At 50.8% G+C, this 16,875-nt stretch overlaps 1 protein-coding gene across 3 annotated transcripts in view; it reads left to right on the top strand.

The window, feature by feature from the left end:
* Positions 1-16,875, top strand: part of DOCK1 (dedicator of cytokinesis 1) — a 523,633-nt gene that overhangs the window by 91,265 nt on the left and 415,493 nt on the right. For all 3 annotated transcript variants that reach the window (XM_060286253.1, XM_030832075.2, XM_030832074.2), the window contains 5 exons: positions 4,425-4,549; positions 6,042-6,140; positions 7,077-7,149; positions 12,549-12,652; positions 13,202-13,385. In XM_060286253.1, coding sequence (XP_060142236.1) covers positions 4,425-4,549; positions 6,042-6,140; positions 7,077-7,149; positions 12,549-12,652; positions 13,202-13,385 — 585 coding nt within the window. The remainder of the gene's footprint in view (positions 1-4,424; positions 4,550-6,041; positions 6,141-7,076; positions 7,150-12,548; positions 12,653-13,201; positions 13,386-16,875) is intronic.

The following is a 16,875-nucleotide window of genomic DNA, read 5'->3' as shown; positions in this document are numbered from 1 at the left end:
GGGATAAGCAAATGAAACAGCATCGGCCAGAGACCCAGCCCTGAGACCTTGAGAGGGTTTCTGCCGCCAGCTGGGCAAAACGCCATCATGATCATAATCAAACGCACCGCTGTTCCGTGCTCTGCTGTTGCCCTTAATCAGGACGCCTGCAATTTGTCTTCTGCCCACAGTGTCTGGAACGGAAGAATGGACGTTTGACGTCTCGCTCACCCTGGCTGAAGGACTGAATGCGTTTGGTCGGGTGATACTTAATAATGTGATAGGGGGTGATCAGACAGGGGACCGTTTGGAGAGCTGTGCAGAATTCACTTTTAGGCTCTGAGGAACGGATTGATTATGATGGTTGGGTAGGACTAAGGCGACTCCTTTACGATAATAACGTACGTTCACGATGATAGTCCTGGGCCCGTCTTACGATCCTATAAGAGCATTTGAATTATCCAGAATGTGTTCAAAATGAAGGGAGCACAATTTGGGTAAATATACCCTCTTATGTTCCAAGCTTTGAAAATAACCCTCTTTGGTAGGTTATGGGTTAAATGTCTCTTCACCACAGTGGTCCACAGCCTTGAACCCCATCCGTTGGCCCCAGAAACGAGAGTGCAGGCATCCCACCCTCTGGTATGAATATCATTTCTGCCCCTCCCTGGCCCTGGGCAAGTTAGCCGATCTCCCTTAGCTGTGGTTTCCTCCTCTGAAGAACAAGAATAATAATAATTCCTACCTACAGATCTGGTTGGAGTTAGGATGCTTTGGGGTGTAAGTAACAGAAAACACAAGGCCAGCTCAAATGGCCACACCCTGAGGATACTTGTCGGTCATGTGAATGAGGAAAAGGGACAGAGCCTGCTGCCAGGTCAGCCTGGACCACTGGCTCCGGTTCTCTGCAGCCCCCTCTGCTGAGCTGTCTCCTTTGCGTGTTGACTTTATCCTCTGGGGACAGGTCCTGCTGGCGCCCATCTTCTTCCCAAATCCCAGTGTCCTGAAGAAGACGACATGCTTTCCACCCAGCGTTTCCAAACAAGCAGGCCGAGCGTCATCTGGCCTGGACTGCTCAGGTCCCCTGGGGACCCCGGACGGCGATGGTGGTTACGTATGCACATCGGCCACAGGGACCTCTGGAAGGGGTCAGCTCCTCCCAGCTGCCAGGGCTGTATGAGGGAGACAGGGACACACTACACATGTCTGGATAGACATCTGATCAAAAGAAGGAAGGGGGAGCAGAAAGTGACGGCCCAACACAAAGGCTGCCGCAGGGCGGATGCGCAGGTTCCACGCATGAAGCCTGTGAACGTTTACACCTGTTACCCGCTCAGTGTGTTTTAGGGATCACACTAGTATCGCCCCAACCCAACCATGGGTTTTACGCTTATTAAACTGGTAATGAGAGCCCATGTTAAGGTTAACCTCTGATATTTACATATGCCTTCAGTTTCCAAGTGACATTCATATTAATCATCTGATTTGATTCTCAACGAGATCTTGGGAAGCATGAATCTTTATCCTTGATAACCGTGGGATACCTTTTGGTTTGCAAATACTGCTCCCATTAATCTAGCTTGATTCCATATAAGGATCTTGGAAGCCTACAAATTGGTGTTGAACTAATTCCCATCAAGATTAAGCCACAGCCTGAAGACACACGGGTAACGAGCAGTGGAAACGGGGCCAAAGCACCCCGTGGTCGGTGCTTCCCTGCAGCCTCCTGGTACAGGGCTTCGCTGTAGGTTCACAGGGAGAGCTGGGCACTCAGTGTGCCTCAGCATTATTGCTTCGCTGATTTTAGGGCATTTTAGGGACATGTTCTTTCTGCTCCCTCTGCCTTTCAGGGCTGTTGTGGGTCATTGTCTACTCTGTCTGTTAAAACGATAGGAAAGACATCTAACATCAGCTAGATTGAATGTTTGCCAGTCTCACCTGTAGAGGAGGTAAGCATGACACTCGGCAAGTTAAGAAACGATGGAACACCTATTGCTTGTATGAGTCAAGGCTGTTCTATATGCAGCTAATTAACTTGGACTTCCGAGTGGACATACTGTTTGCATTTGGATTCGAGGTGCAAATTTGTAGATGAGGATAACGTCATTGACATCATGCATTTATCTTGGATGACCTGAGGAGGCCCTCGTGTGCAAAGGGAAACCTGGGAAACTTCTGGTTCACACTGCCTGTGCCTCCCTTACAATTGATAGACTTAAAAAGTAAGTCTAAACCTCTAAGGTAATCTCATGATAGATGCATGGGAAAACTGTGCAGCTGGCTTGTTCCATCTCCTGAGTCTGGGGTTGGGCTTCCCATAGCGAGCAAGCACGGCTTGAGTGAGTCCCCCACATCCTCAGTGGCTGAGTGACCACTGAGAGGCTGTGAGCACCGCACCTTACCCTTTGGGGGGGCTCTCTCAGACCCCCGCCTTCAGCCTCGCAGAACCTGTGCCTTCTCGTATACGCGTGTTTATGGAGACGTGCATCTCCTTTGCGCGGTGGGAGAGCCGGCCGTGTCACTGTTGCTGGTTCTCCCACCTTCTCATGACCCGCTGGGAATCCCTAGGTCCTTCTGAAGGATCCTGGTGGGGAAGCAGAGTTGTCGCCGGAGCTGGGAAGGCGGCTGGAGGCTTGGATGGGCCACCTGTATCTGCTTCCAGCCTCCTTCCTCCCCAGAATGAGAACCTTGTAGCCCGGGAGGCATTTGCTGAGACCCCTTTGTGAGTGAGTGCCCATCGGGGGTATCGACCTCCTATAAATTGGGTCTTACTCTTGGGCTGGAGTCAGCATCCCTAGGCCCATAGGAGGAGGGGACCCTGAGGTTCGGCCGCCTCCCTGCCCAGCGCATGCTGCCTCTCTGGCTGACGAGGCCCGTGTGACGCTGCTGTGGCCCTTTTTGATTATGGCGTTGGTGCTTTGATAGAATTTTCAGGCGGAGCCCTTGTACAGACTACCCTGCCTTATCCATCAGGCCGTTTAGTGGTGAGTGGCCTGGGGGTTAAGTGACTGGTCTGAGGTCACACAGCTAATTAGCGGCAGGTCCTGGACCGGCAGCCTTGCCTCCTGCCCCCAGCCCTGTACGCCATCCTTCTTAACTTCTCCGTGGTCGCTATCGGCGATCACAGCCCTACTTCTTTTCCAGCAGCTACTGTGGCAGTGGTAGCAACCCGCTGGGATTATTACAATAATGACTTTTAAATGAAAGCTTAATCTAATAGTTGGATACATTAAAAGCCAGAATAGAGCAGTCTAGAAAGCAAAAGAAAAACAAGAAAGCAAGGGGATTTTTTCTCTTCGGGGATCCTTGTTCTTTGCCCAGAGCAGGTCATTTGCTGCTCCTGGCCACACTGTTGAGGCAGCCAGACAGACAGCAGAGCAGCCGTCAGAGCGTAGCGATGCTTCCTCTAAATCATGTTGCTGATGAAGCTTGCAGAGTTCTCCCAGTCGGACCATTACCAGGGGCTTTGTGTATTCTCAGGAGGGGGAAGCGTCTCGAGCTCACTTGTTGCGTGTGTGTGTGGTGGTATTTTTGGGGGCACAGTTTAAGGCCCATCTCACTTAAAAAATGTATGAGGCTTTGCTCCCTGTGTCCCCGTTCAGGATCTTGACAACTGCCTGCCAGGAAGAGAGAGGATTCTTTGCAGAAAGTTTCTCTCTTGACCCATCCCTAGTCCCTGATCCTAAGTGTCAACTCAGGACATTGGCTTGGGGTTCAGATACTGTTTTTGTTCAACTCCTCAGTGGAACGAAAAGGAGGCCAGTATTGCTGGTTATCCTTGGTGTGCCAGTGGGTGTTGGGATATTCCTTGGCTACTGAGCCTCAGATGACTGCAGCCATGCCCTAACAAGGGGTGGCGATGTGGGTTGCAGTGGGCCACGGATGCTGGGGGTTGGGGGGGGGCTAGCGTCTGCGCAAACCCACTGACAGCATTCGAGCTGCCCTGGGCATGGGCTGCCCATGAAGTGTAAGAGCTCCTCTGCCCACGTGAAGCACCAAGCAGATAATTAGGGGCCCTGACGTTTTCCTCTTTCTTGCAAGTCTTATAGTGATGAAAATTGCCTTTGTCATGCTGTTAAATGCGGACGCTATTTTGTAGAAAATATTTCATAATCATCTAATACAGTATTTATGATACTCTGCTAGGAATGGCAGAAATCACAGTTACACTGTGAATAATGGATTGGTTTTTTTTTTTTTTTTTTTCTATTTTTGCGGTACGTGGGCCTCTCACTGTCGTGGCCTCTCCCGCTGCGGAGCACAGGCTCCGGACGCACAGGCTCGGCGGCCATGGCTCAACGGGCCCAGCCGCTCCGCGGCACGTGGGATCTTCCCGGACCGGGGCACGAACCCGTGTCCCCTGCATCGGCAGGCAGACTCTCAACCACTGTGCCACCAGGGAAGCCCTATGGATTGGTTTTAAAGGTGTAATTTTTTCCCCCCAGGTGATGTCCGAAACGATATCTACGTAACATTAGTTCAAGGAGATTTTGATAAAGGAAGCAAAACGACGGCAAAGAATGTTGAGGTTACAGTGTCTGTTTACGATGAAGATGGAAAACGACTGGAGGTATTGATTGTTGCAAAGTTGAACCTGTAGTGTTTAAGTTTTACTTCCCAAGTGTGCGCCTTGGCTCTGCTGCAGGATGCCAAAAGCCACAATCTCATTTCTGGGGAAGAGCGTTTGCTTTTTCTTCCTTTTCTTCCCTTGCCTAAGAGGGCTGGTTTCTACCGGGTCCCAGCAGCCGGCCTGTCTCAGGACGACCCTGGGGCCCTGACCACCTTCTTTTTATTTTTATTTATTTGTTTATTTTTGGCTGCGTTGGGTGTTCGTTGCTGCGCGCGGGCTTTCTCTAGTTGCGGTGAGCGGGGGCTACTCTTCGCCGTGGTGCACGGGCTTCTCGTTGCGGTGGCTTCTCTTGTTGCGGAGCACGGGCTCTAGGCGCATGGGCTTCAGTAGCTGTGGCTCTTGGGCTCTAGAGCGCAGGCTCAGTAGTTGTGGCGCACGGGCTTAGTTGCTCCGCGGCATGTGGGATCTTCCTGGACCAGGGCTTGAACCTGTGTCCCCTGCATTGGCAGGCGGATTCTTAACCACTGCGCCACCAGGGAAGTCCAACTGACCACCTTCTTTTCCAAACTCTATCCTGGGGTCCCACTTGCCGGTGTAAACCCGCGGCTCAGAGGGCGAATGATCACGTTAGAAGTTCAGATACTGTTATTAGCATCTTTTGAGACAGATGGAAACTGAGCCCCAGAGAAATCAGTCACCTTGCTCAAGGTCAGAGAGCTCATGAGAGGTGGAACTGGGTTGTGAATCGGGGCCTCTGAGCCTTGTGCTTTGCTCGGTGGTGGTTACCAAGACCTCCTCCTGCGTGGTCACAGCAGCCTGCGGGTGCCCTGGGAAGTGCTCAGAGGCTGCGGGCTTCTCTGAGGACTGGAGGCTGAGCCCAAGCTGGGGCCCTCCGCCAGCTGCTTCTCTGGCCCGTGGCTGCAGCCTGGGCTCCCCTGGGCCCACGTGGCCGAGAGCAGTGCCCTGTGGGTGCTCCTGAGGCCCAGCTGCGCCAGGAGGTGGGTGGCATCCTTTCTCTCTGGGTGGCCTGTGTCCAGTGTCCCTGCCCTTTTCCCCTGGGCTTTACCGGTCTCGCTCTCCGTAGAGGCGAGTGGTCAGTGTCTGTGGCTAAAGAAGGGACAGAGTGCTGCCACCTCCTTTTTGGTCTGTAGCCCTTTACTCCAGCCGCCGAGTCAGGCAACTTGCTGCGGGTCCAGGGTGAAAGTTATTAGGGGTAAGGGTACGAAGGATGGAGGACAGTAGCGTCCCCATATACCGCATAACCATGAAGATCTTAGATATCTGTGAGCAAGGTTTTCTGCTGGCTGCTGGCTCCAGCCAGATCTGTTCTTCCATTGCTGGGAGGTGTTCCATGGGCCATGGGGTTTTTGGTGTTCCCCGAGGGCCCTCGCTCCTTCTGGATCATCAAACCGGGTGGGGGGTTGGGGGACATGGATGCAGCCTCAGACTCTGTGAGGGCTGATGCGATCTCTTTATGCCTCTTCTTTTAAAGCATGTGATTTTCCCGGGCGCTGGTGATGAAGCTATTTCAGAATACAAGTCCGTGATTTATTACCAAGTGAAACAGCCGCGCTGGTTTGAGACGGTTAAGGTATCATTTGCATGGTCCTTTTCCCATGGGGTTGATTATGAAATGCTCATTTCTACCCTGAGGAAGTTCCCGCCTCCTGCCCAGCCCAGGGCTGCCCACCGTGGACACCCTCCGCCAGCCCCCAAGGCACGTTCAACAAAGTCCTTTAGGGTTGCTAAGGAACCATGCTGGTGTTTCTTGGAATTTACATCTACTCTCATCTCCTTTGGGACCTAAAACCAGGACTTTCCTGGAGACAAATACAGAGTCCTTTAAAGATAGCAATTGTCTTTCTCTTTCGGGTCTGTTTTATGTGTGGCATGCTGTCTTTACACCAAATGGAAGAAAATAGAGATGATAATACACGGAGGGCATCGCTGGAGAGATGCGTCCTGTTCCCTTGGCCTCAGTGCTCTGCGGCTCCTAACGCAGCCCGCGGATACCCGCACGCAGCCCACACACCACGCACGGGCTTGGGTACTGGGACACCAGGCCAGCGGCTGGCTTTGGAATACAGATGTTAGCTATTAGGGACAGTCGGCTTAAAGGCAGCAGGTATTAAGTCTTTTTCCTTTTACTGTAAGTCACAAAGGGACCGCCTTCTCGCTGCAGCCGAGGGCGGGTCCCTACAACCGTAGAGGGAATACAGACACCTCCGAATCGGGGCCAAAATCGAAAATGGTAACTTTTAAACATAGACTCTTCACACTGAGGGTCACATTTAAAAACAAATTCGGCTGCCTTGTCCAGTGTGCCTGGCATCCCGGACAGTATTATCTGGTATAAATTTTCAAAGGGCATTTGCTTCTGGGACAGTCATACCGGGGATGAGGCGTATGGTGTCTTCTCCCTGCAGCGCAGAAGAGCGTAGAGTGGTCCAGGATGTCTCCAGGGGAACAACGCTGATGGAGCGAGAAGATTTCCTAAAGGTGCTCAGCTTCTCTCTCTATTCCGCAGGTGGCCATCCCCATTGAGGACGTGAACCGCAGTCACCTCCGGTTTACCTTCCGACATAGATCGTCCCAGGACTGTGAGTAACCACACGCTTCGTTATCCCGTGTTTATCATGCACTTACTCTGGATGGTTCTAGAACGTGGCTACTGTAACACAGTGAGGTCTTGACACTTCAGCTCCGCGCCCACGCGAACCTGCTCCCGTGGAGTGCTGTCCACTCTGATTGAGTTGATCCCAGGAGATCTTCAGTTTCTTCTCAAATTTGTCTGATGAGGTGCCGCTCCTTCCTGCTCACCCCTTGGGTTTCCTCTTTCCCCTTTGGCTTGTAATACTGCCCCGTCCATCAGAAAAGTCACTGAGATCTAATACCTAGATTTCAAAAATTACTCTTGATGCTCTTGCGTCGGTGTTGAAAACCTCTGGCTTTGCTGGCAGGTGCTGGTGCCTGGAGCTCTGGCTTTGCCTTTTCTCGTCCACGTTGGTGTAGCCTTGGCCATGAGGCTGAGACTTTGGGAGGAAAGAAGTTTGAATCAGTCAGCTTCCAGGAGGATTTATTATCGATGATTGAAGTTTGTCTCATTACCTGTGTTGAATTCGCTGTCTGTTAAGGACATCACCCTGTGCTAGACACTAAGTAAGATACCACAAGAGGAAGATACGCCCCCTGCCCTTCATGGTCTCTATCCATCTGGCAGTGGGCTAAGGTTTGAGAAAATAAGTGATGCTTGGTCATGTGTGCAGCGGCATCGAGGGAACGGTGGTCTGGGTGGGCGCATTTGTCACCCACCAGCCTGTGGGGGCCAGAGCCCTGCGGTTGGGGGACCTCAGCCCTGGCTCTGTGTATCTTCACAGATGTTTCAGCCTGAGGAGGGGAATGCATGGGGGCTGCCGATCCCTCAGCAGGATGCCGGCCGTAGGATAGGGCTCCACAGGACCACCGCTGCTGTGACGGTGTGTCTACCCTCCTTACTGTTTCTGGGGGCCTGCCTGACCTGTGCCCTCCCCAGAGCGTGGAGCCCGCAGAGGCAAGGGTGCAGGAGAGCAGCCGGGAGGGTGAACACGTGAGCAGAGGCGTGAAGTTGGGGGTACGTAGACCCCCGTGTGGGACCAGTGAGAAGCTCTGTGAGGTTGAAGAGGCGCGAGGACTGCAGGGCTGGTGCGTGGAAAGTGTGGCTGGCAGCCCGAGGCTGTGCCTGCGCGGGGCGAGACCAGTAGGCGGCTGGGCCAAGGGGTCTGGAACAGCACGGGGCCCTCGTGGTGAGTGGGCGTGTGGAGGATGCCGGGGTGGGTGGGAGCGCGATAGAGCATCATTCCACCCCTCCTCTTGTCCCAGTGCTTAAGGGGCCAGCTGAGAAGGGGTCGGGGCCCAAGCAGTGTGGGAGGCGCAGGGTGTGAAGTCTGGGCAGCTTGGAAAGCCGGGCCCGCCCCATTTCGGGCCAAATCCAGGCCACCAGGCAGCGGGCTGGGGTCTGCTAACTGTGGGCACTCCTGGACGGCTGAAACGTGGATGGATAAGATGTTCGGACGGATGCGGACACCTCTTTGTACGTGTTCATCGTGCTTTTACTCTCTCCTGGCGCAAGTATTTTTACCACGTTATTTAGATGAGTCCTCACCACGATGCCATGTGGTAGATCATTGGCGCTTCCTACATCACAGATGAGGAAACTGAGCCTCAGAGACCCCACCTCAGTGGCCCAGAGTCACCTGATGGTCAGTGGAAGACCTCTGGTTCCTACCCCAGTCCTTGTGTCTCCCCTGCCTTTGGGGAGCACCGAGGCCACTGCTGTCATTTGGTCTGTGTTGAGCACCTGCTGTATACACAGCTCACACAGAGAGTTCTCCTCTTGCCAGACTTAGGTTGGGTTGAGGCGTGAGATCGGCTCGCGAGAGCCACGTGCGGAGCAGCGGCCTGGGAGCGTCGCATGCATTAGGCAGAGGTGCAGGGTGAGCAGGGTCAGGTGGTGATTGGGGGAATTGGGGCAGGTATGTCTTCAGCCAAGTCCCAGAAGGTGTGGTGGGCCCAGCGCCCTGCACAGCGGAAGCTGCCGGGGGTGGGAATGGGCTGCAGGGGAGGAGAGGGTGGGGAGCCCTGTTGCAGGGCAAGGACAGAGTTCTAGAATGCACAGGGGACTTGTCTCAGAAGCACGCTCCCTCTTTAGAACAAGCTCATTCTCTCTAATTAATAGATTACACCAGGGCAGAGGGATCTCTTTGGTAGCATTTTAATTTTCAAAATCCTTGTTTTTCTTGTCAGTTTTAAGTACTCATTATAGACAAGATGCTATCACCCGGTCTCCCACGACACATTTGCATAATTAATGAAGTCTCCCCGGCCACAGCTGGTGGGGTTTGGGGAACGTGTCGAGCATTGCAAGTGGGATGCTGACGACGCCCCGAGCTGTCCGCTGCCGGCGGGGTGGGGGCCAGTGGGGCCCGTGCCGCGGCCTCGTCTGCAGATGCTCTGGGTCAGAAATGGGAGGAAGGCCACGCTGCATGCCCTCCCCGCCGCCCCAGGCAAAATGCGCGCTCTTTACCCCAAGTGGAAGAAAGTGAGGGGATTTCTCCTACCGGGAGCTGTCCTTGGGGCTGGGACATTTGGCGCTGGTGTGACCGTCTAACACTCTGCTGCCGCTTGTTAGCCGTTCCGAACGCATCAGCTGGTGTTCTGTGTGGATGCGGGCAGATGAGTGGCTTCTGGGGCCGGCCTGCCAGGAGCCGAGTTTCCCTTGTTTGCAGGGGGCTGGTTGGGTCCGCCAGCGCTGCCCGCCCTCTGGGGCATGTGGCCTTCTTCTGTGGCCTCTGACGTTTTGTAAATTTCTTGTCTGCCTCATAATGGCTGCTAATGAGGATGTCACAAATGCAGTCCATCCCCTGTGTGAAGATGCAGAATATTAATAAAAGGTGCACTTTTCAATTGTGTGCTACTGAAGAGTAGGGCCAGGGGAAGCCTTCTGCTGGCAGATATGCTCACGTGTCCTGAACTGCAGCTGCTTTCAGAGAGATGTGTTTTTAATTTTTTTCATGTCAGCCCAAACTTAAAAGGATCTCTTCCTTCTCACCTGAACACTGAGTTTTACGTTTCTAAGAACCCTTTCACAAAGTTCTTTCAATTTCTAGAAGTACATATTTTTTGCTTTTATCCCTCCCTTTAGCTTTGGTTGGTCAGTCGTTCATCCAGCTAATTAGCTAGCATTTATTGAGCACCTAATGTGTGCCAGACCCGATGGACACCAGGAACGCAAAGACTAATGAGACGTGGTATCTCAGGCAGTGATGTCCTATAGCAAATATTTTGAGCCCCTGACTCAAGGTGGGCAGATGTATGCTCTTCAACCTCTGTCCTTTCATCTCCAAAAAGAGAATCTGGGATCTATAATTTTTTTTTTTTTTTTTTTTTTTTTGCGTCCCAGCAGCCGTGGCTCACGGGCCCAGCTGCTCCACGGCATGTGGGAATCTTCCCAGACCGGGGCACGAACCCGTGTCCCCTGCATTGGCAGGCGGACTCTCAACCACTGCGCCACCAGGGGAGCCCATGGGATCTATAATTTTAAAGGTCTTTTCTAGCCCTGAAACTCAGTGTTTCCGTGCTGTGTTCAGCTTACATCTTGAAAAATTCATCACAAATCCATTTCTTCAGTCCAGACTCCTCATCTATCTCTACCTGATCTGGCACCTGCCCACCTTGGAGCTCTCACTGCCTACCACTCACCAGCCACACGGGCTTCTAGTCCCCAAGCAAGGCAGGCTGGTCCCACTTTAGGGCTTCCGTATTTGGCCATCTCTTTTCCTGGAGGGTTTACATCTTGGCTCATACGTCATCAGGAAGGTCTTCTCAGAGAGACCTTTTCCAGCCATCCAGCTGGGTGGTCCCTGTTCCCATCAGCGCGCTTTAACAAGCCACCAATTTTTGTTTTATTTGTTATCCGAAAGGACTTTAAAAAAATAAAAAATTATTTATTTATTTTGGCTGCACCAGGTCTTAGTTGTGGCTCACCAGCTCCTTAGATGTGGCATGCAAACTCTTAGTTGCGGCATGCATGCGGGATCTAGTTCTCCGACCAGGGATTGAACCTGGGCCCCCCATTAGGAGCACGGAGTCTTACCCACTGGACCGCCACGGAAGTCCCTGAAAGGACTTGTTTGTTGGCGTCTCCCCATCTAGAACAAATATTTGAGTACCTAACTTATATAGCAGAGGCACTATTTCATGCACTGGGGAAATAGCAGTGAAAAAATACACAATGTCTTTTGCATGGGAAAGCCCAGTGGATGAAACTAACAATAAACGTCGTCTCCCCCCTCCCCTGGCCCTTTCTCATGCACAGACACCCTACAGGCTGGGTAATCTCTTGGTAATCTGGTAGTAATCTCTTGGTAACCTGTTGTCTTAATCTGCTTGGGCAGCCATAACAAAATACCATAGACTGCGTGCCTTAAGCAACAGAGATTTACTTTCTCACAGTTCTGGAGGCTGCAAGTCCGAGATCAGGGTACCAGCATGGTCAGGTTCTGGTGAGGACCCTCTCCCAGGTTGCAGACGGCCGCCTTCTCTCTGTGAGCTCACACGGAGAGGGACCACTCTGGTGTCTGTTCCCCTTCTTATAAGGGCACCCGTTGTATAGCGTCAGAGCCTCACCCTTATGACCTTTTAACCTTAAGAACCTCCTTCTAGGCCTTTTCTCCAATACAGCCACATGGTGGGGGCGGTTAGGCTTCAGCATAAGAATTTTGTTGAACAAAACAAAACATAACAGTTCAGCCCATAGCGACTATGAAGAACTGACCAGGGTAGGCATTTGCTCTTCTAGGCAGGCTGGTCACTTCAGAGCAGGTGATACTTTGGCAGAAACTTGAATGAAGTGAGAGAATGAGTCTCACATGCTAATTCTGGGGGAAGGACTTTGTTGCCAAAGAGAACATTTCACAGTAGGGTGTTTAGTCCACTTGGGACTTATATTTGTGGAGGGTGTGAGGTGAGCGTCCATCTGTTTTGTTTGTCCCTGTTGACACTCTGACGGGTCTGCCCCTTCCAGTGGTCACTTGCAATGGCCTGTGTTTTCATGCCCTGTTTGTTCCCACTGGTCTGTGAATCCCTGTGTTAAAAACCCACCATCTTCATTGTTACCACTTTCCAGTTCCTGTTGGGTTTTAGTACTGCAGGCTTTCCTCCACGTTCCTTTTCAAAACCATCCTCCTACTGTTGGTCCTTTACTGTAGAATCAGTTTTCAAGTTTCACAAGGAAGCTCTCCCATGAGATTTTGATTGTAATTGCTTTGAATTTACAGATTAGTTTGAGCACAGCTGATCCTTTTATGATAAGTGAACGTTGTCTATATCTCCGTTTATGTTTACTTTAACATCTGTCAGAACAGTTTTGTAATTTTTTTCAGAAAGGCAGCCCTTGTCGCATTTTATGATGTTCTTTTTTGTCGTGATGGCAGTAGAAAATGATTATTAATTTCCGTTGCAGCTAAGGATAAATCCGAGAAGATATTCGCACTCGCTTTTGTAAAGCTGATGCGTTACGATGGGACTACCCTAAGAGACGGGGAACATGATCTTATTGTCTATAAGGTACTCTCTTCTGTTGGTGCAGTGTTGCTAATATTGACTGTTTCAAGTCTTCCTGGGCTTCCTGGCCTGAGCTGACATTTCCCATCTTTGTGAGAACACTGCTATCTAGCAACATTTAATTATGTAAATGAACATTTCAGATGACCAGCTGTCCCTGAGGAGAGAAGCTGATACACAATAACACATTAAGTGCTGTTTAAAAAAATCCTCTGTCCATCTACAGGAATAAGGGAAATCATTAAAATAAGCAGTTTAGCACAGGGAACTCTGCTCAATATTATGTAACAGCCTAGTTGGGAAAAGAATTTGAAAAAGAATAGACACATGTATATGTATAACTGAATCACTCTGCTGTACACCTGAAACTAACACAACACTGTTAATCAACGATACTCCAATATAAAATAAAAAGTTAAAAAAAATAAGTGGTTTAGCAAATGATAAAGAGCAAATATCATGATGGTTAAAAGGATTAAGGATCCTAAGGGGTAGAAAATATTGCACGGGATTGTCAGTTGTATTTGACCTGTTGCATCATTAAACCCACAGGCCGAAGCGAAGAAGCTGGAAGACGCCGGCACGTACTTGAGCCTGCCGTCCACCAAAGCCGAGTTGGAAGAGAAGGGCCACTCGGCGACGGGGAAGAGCATGCAGAGTCTTGGGAGCTGCACCATCAGCAAAGATTCCTTCCAGATCTCAACTCTCGTGTGCTCCACCAAACTGACCCAGAATGGTGAGTTTGGGGCCAGAAACGGGTTCGCCCCTGGAGTTTTTCTCCTTCAACCCCATCTTTCTCGTGCTCCCTGCTGAATGGAGGAGGCTTCCTTAGGTCCCTGAAGCCTGCCGGCGAGTCATTCACACCTTCCCTCCGTAATGGCCCGTGTGGATGCTGTTGGACAAGGAGAGAGGGAGAGGGTGACATTGTTCTGCTTTGAAACTCACGTTCTGATTTTATGCTAAGGATGAACCTCAAAGAGAGAGAAAGCAATGAATTTACTTTAAAAAAAAAAAAAGCTTTCTGGCCAAGGGAAGGGAGAAATCCACACAATTTGGAGTCAGACCAAAGCCCTGAACTTGAGCCTTGGCCCTGTGCTAATAACCCTGGGAATGACCTCGAACTAGAGTCTCTGAGCTCATTTTCCTCATCTATACCCTGGCTATAATGCCTGCCTCAGAGGGCTGTCTGAGGGCTACGGGAGCTCTAGGGGGTGAGGCCCCTACCCTCCTTGGATCTTCCCCTCTCTCAGCTACTCATTGAGATAATTACCAGTTACCTTTAGTTTTACAAGTTGGTGTTGACGACATTTCCAGTCCCCCTGACAGCGAGATAAGGCACCCCTTGGTGATGCACTCACACCAAAGTGCGACCTTAATGCAGCATCAGATGGTGCCCAGTGTCCCCACGCTGCGGCCCGGGTGCTCGACATTGTTCCCTCGGGCTTGCAGCCTCTGCAAGGCATGGCCGTGCGGCCAGGGCACTCCTGATTCAGACCACGCTGTCTGGTCGAGGCAGAGGGTCCTCTGCACAGATCTTACATTGAAAAATCGAGTTCACCAAGTGTGATGGTCTCACAGCCGTGCAGAGTAGCTTCACGTTCTCTTGAAAGTCAGCTTGAAAATCCAATATGTTTTCCTCTCAGCCACTGATACGGATTTTGATTATTAATGTCGGTTGCTGTCGTGAATCGTGTTCCCGGGGGTTGTCCGTAAAGCTTGGCAGTAGTCTCGGATGGGCTCAAGGGACAGTCATCGTGTGGACTTTAACAGGCTGATCACAGGACAGAAGGAACCTGTCATCTGGAAGGCCCTGCGTGGTAGTGGAGAGTGCGGGTCCTGATCAGACTTTCACTGCCTGCTCTAGTAACCTCCATGAGCAGACGGAAACCCTTCCCTGGGTCACTGTGTTCCGTGAACGCACGGGGAGGGGTAGGGAGTTTGCAAGTTTAGTGCCCAGGGAACATGCTCTCAGCAAGGCGGGTGCTGGCTTGAGACTGGGTTATAGGAATGATGACCCCGTAGGTCAGATGTTACCCTCTGGATATGGCCCTGATAGTCAACTAGGCTGACAGCTGGCTACTCCTTCTAGGGCTTCATTTAACTCAGGGCAGCCTGTCCAATGGGGCACTTAAGCTTCTGCTTTGTCTTGCCATCTTCGCTGTGTGGGAAGCCACCTTCTTAGAAATGGGTCATGTTCCAAAAGCACGTTCGGAAGTTATTATTTGGAACTTGAATATATTTTCCCCATTAAAACAGTGTGTTGAATAGCGGTTAGGTTGTGAGGCCCACACACAGAATCCTTCTTAACCCACATATCCCTGGGGAAGACAACTGTGAACTAGGACATTCTCAAGGTATTAAGTCACAGTAATTTCCCGGGGAGATGTGTCCCACCTCCTGTCGCCCTTAAGCTCTTTGAATCTCACCAGACACAGGGTAATCCCCTCTTTGGGACTGAGGGGCACAGCATGCTGGTCTCTCCAGTGGCTGTTGCCAGGCAACTAGGAAATTCCGATGTGATGCAGCTCACTAAGCGTGAGGGGGACACATCTTTTGTTGTTCATTTCACACCAGCCAACAATGCCTCTTTTCTGGATGGTGGCGTGTCAGGTGTGTGCAAGATGGGGCTGCCCCAATTGGCCTCTGGCATTGAGTCCCAGATTCTCATTTGAGGGAGTCATTTTTCTGAAACCATGACTTGTTACTGCGAAGTTCCATTTCTTAGGGAAAAGTGCGGCTGAATTATTCATCGAGGTTTGTATTAAACATCTCTGTTCTCAGCGTTATGCTGGATGCTTTGGGGGATAGAAAAAGAAGTAGGGGACGTGGTTCCTCTCCTCCATCAGCTTACTATGTAATTAGAGAGAGAGAAGCCATGAGGCAGAGAATTATTACGAGCCAAACTGTGGTGGTTCCCTGGGAATGAGAGGGGACAGAGAGGGTGTGGGGCTGAGCAAGCTACCCCTCCTCAAAGGTGTTTGTCCACTGCTAATTTGCCCAGCTGTATCTTTTCTCAAAAGTACAACACAGAGGTGAACCTCAGCCTCCCTCTAATCCAAAGTGCCACTAACTTTGCATGAATGGGATCCAGAGTATTAACTCACCTCCATTAAAAAAAATGCTGGTGGACTTCCCTAGTGGTGCAGTGGTTAAGAATCCATCTGCCAATGCAGGGGACACGGGTTCAGTCCCTGGTCCGGGAAGATTCCACATGCAGCGGAGCAACTAAGCCCGTGTGCCACAACTACTGAGCCTGTGCTCTAGAGCCCGAGACCCACAACTGCTGAGCCCACATGCCACAACTACTGAAGCTGCGTGCCTAGAGCCCGTGCTCCACAACAAGAGCAGCCACTGCAATGAGAAGCCTGTGCACCGCAACGATGAGTAGCCCCTGCTTGCTGCAACTAGAGAAAGCCCTTGTGCAGCAATGAAGACCCAGTGCAGCCAAAAATAAACAAACAAACAAACAAAAAACCAAAGATAAGCGGTCCCTTCTAGCATTCGCAAAAGCTGTTTAAAAATAAAACAAAACAAAAAAAACCCACAAAAAAAACCGCTGGTAACTCTTATGAGGTGGAGATCTCCATTAACCCTGGGACTGAGAGCGTGTCTGGGCAGGATGTAGCCCTTCTCACGACTTCACTTTCAATTAGAAATTAAAACACGTTAACCTTCATGATGAATGGCTAAAATGTTCACCTCTTTGATGGGTGGCTGCTGTTGGTCTTCCTGCCTGGCATCACACTAAGTGCTTTCTCCACATCTTGCCATTTAAGTCTTGCACCAACCCTGTGACCCAGGTAACACTGTGCCCATTGTTCAGATAGAAAAACTGAGGTGAAGGTACGTGTCCAAGGTCACATCTTGGTGGCGTGGCCCGGCTGGTGTTTGAGTCTACTCTCTTGGCATTCTAAAGACACTAGGATGCTGTCCCCTTCACACTTTCCTGTTTGTAACTCTTCCCTTCATCAGCTGTACTTGGGGGTGAGGTGATGTAAATGAGAATGTGTGTTTGGCGCTCATCCCCCGTATGCCTTTTGTGTGGTCTGATCCTTGAATTATAACTGGTGTCTTGTGTTCACTGAAATTCTACCTATTGCCAAAATTATATATATTTTTTTCAGTATTAACTAGGGTTTTTTTTATGGAGACAGTTTCTGTAGCAGAAGTTCATTCCCGATGAGCATAAACAGTAAATTAGATGTGCTTTGCTAACTGTGTTTTTT

The sequence above is a fragment of the Globicephala melas genome, chromosome 16 (genome assembly GCF_963455315.2).
Source record: "Globicephala melas chromosome 16, mGloMel1.2, whole genome shotgun sequence".
Classification (NCBI taxonomy): domain Eukaryota; kingdom Metazoa; phylum Chordata; class Mammalia; order Artiodactyla; family Delphinidae; genus Globicephala; species Globicephala melas.
Note: the sequence above shows the minus strand (reverse complement) of the source record. Positions and strands in the feature narration are given on the sequence as shown.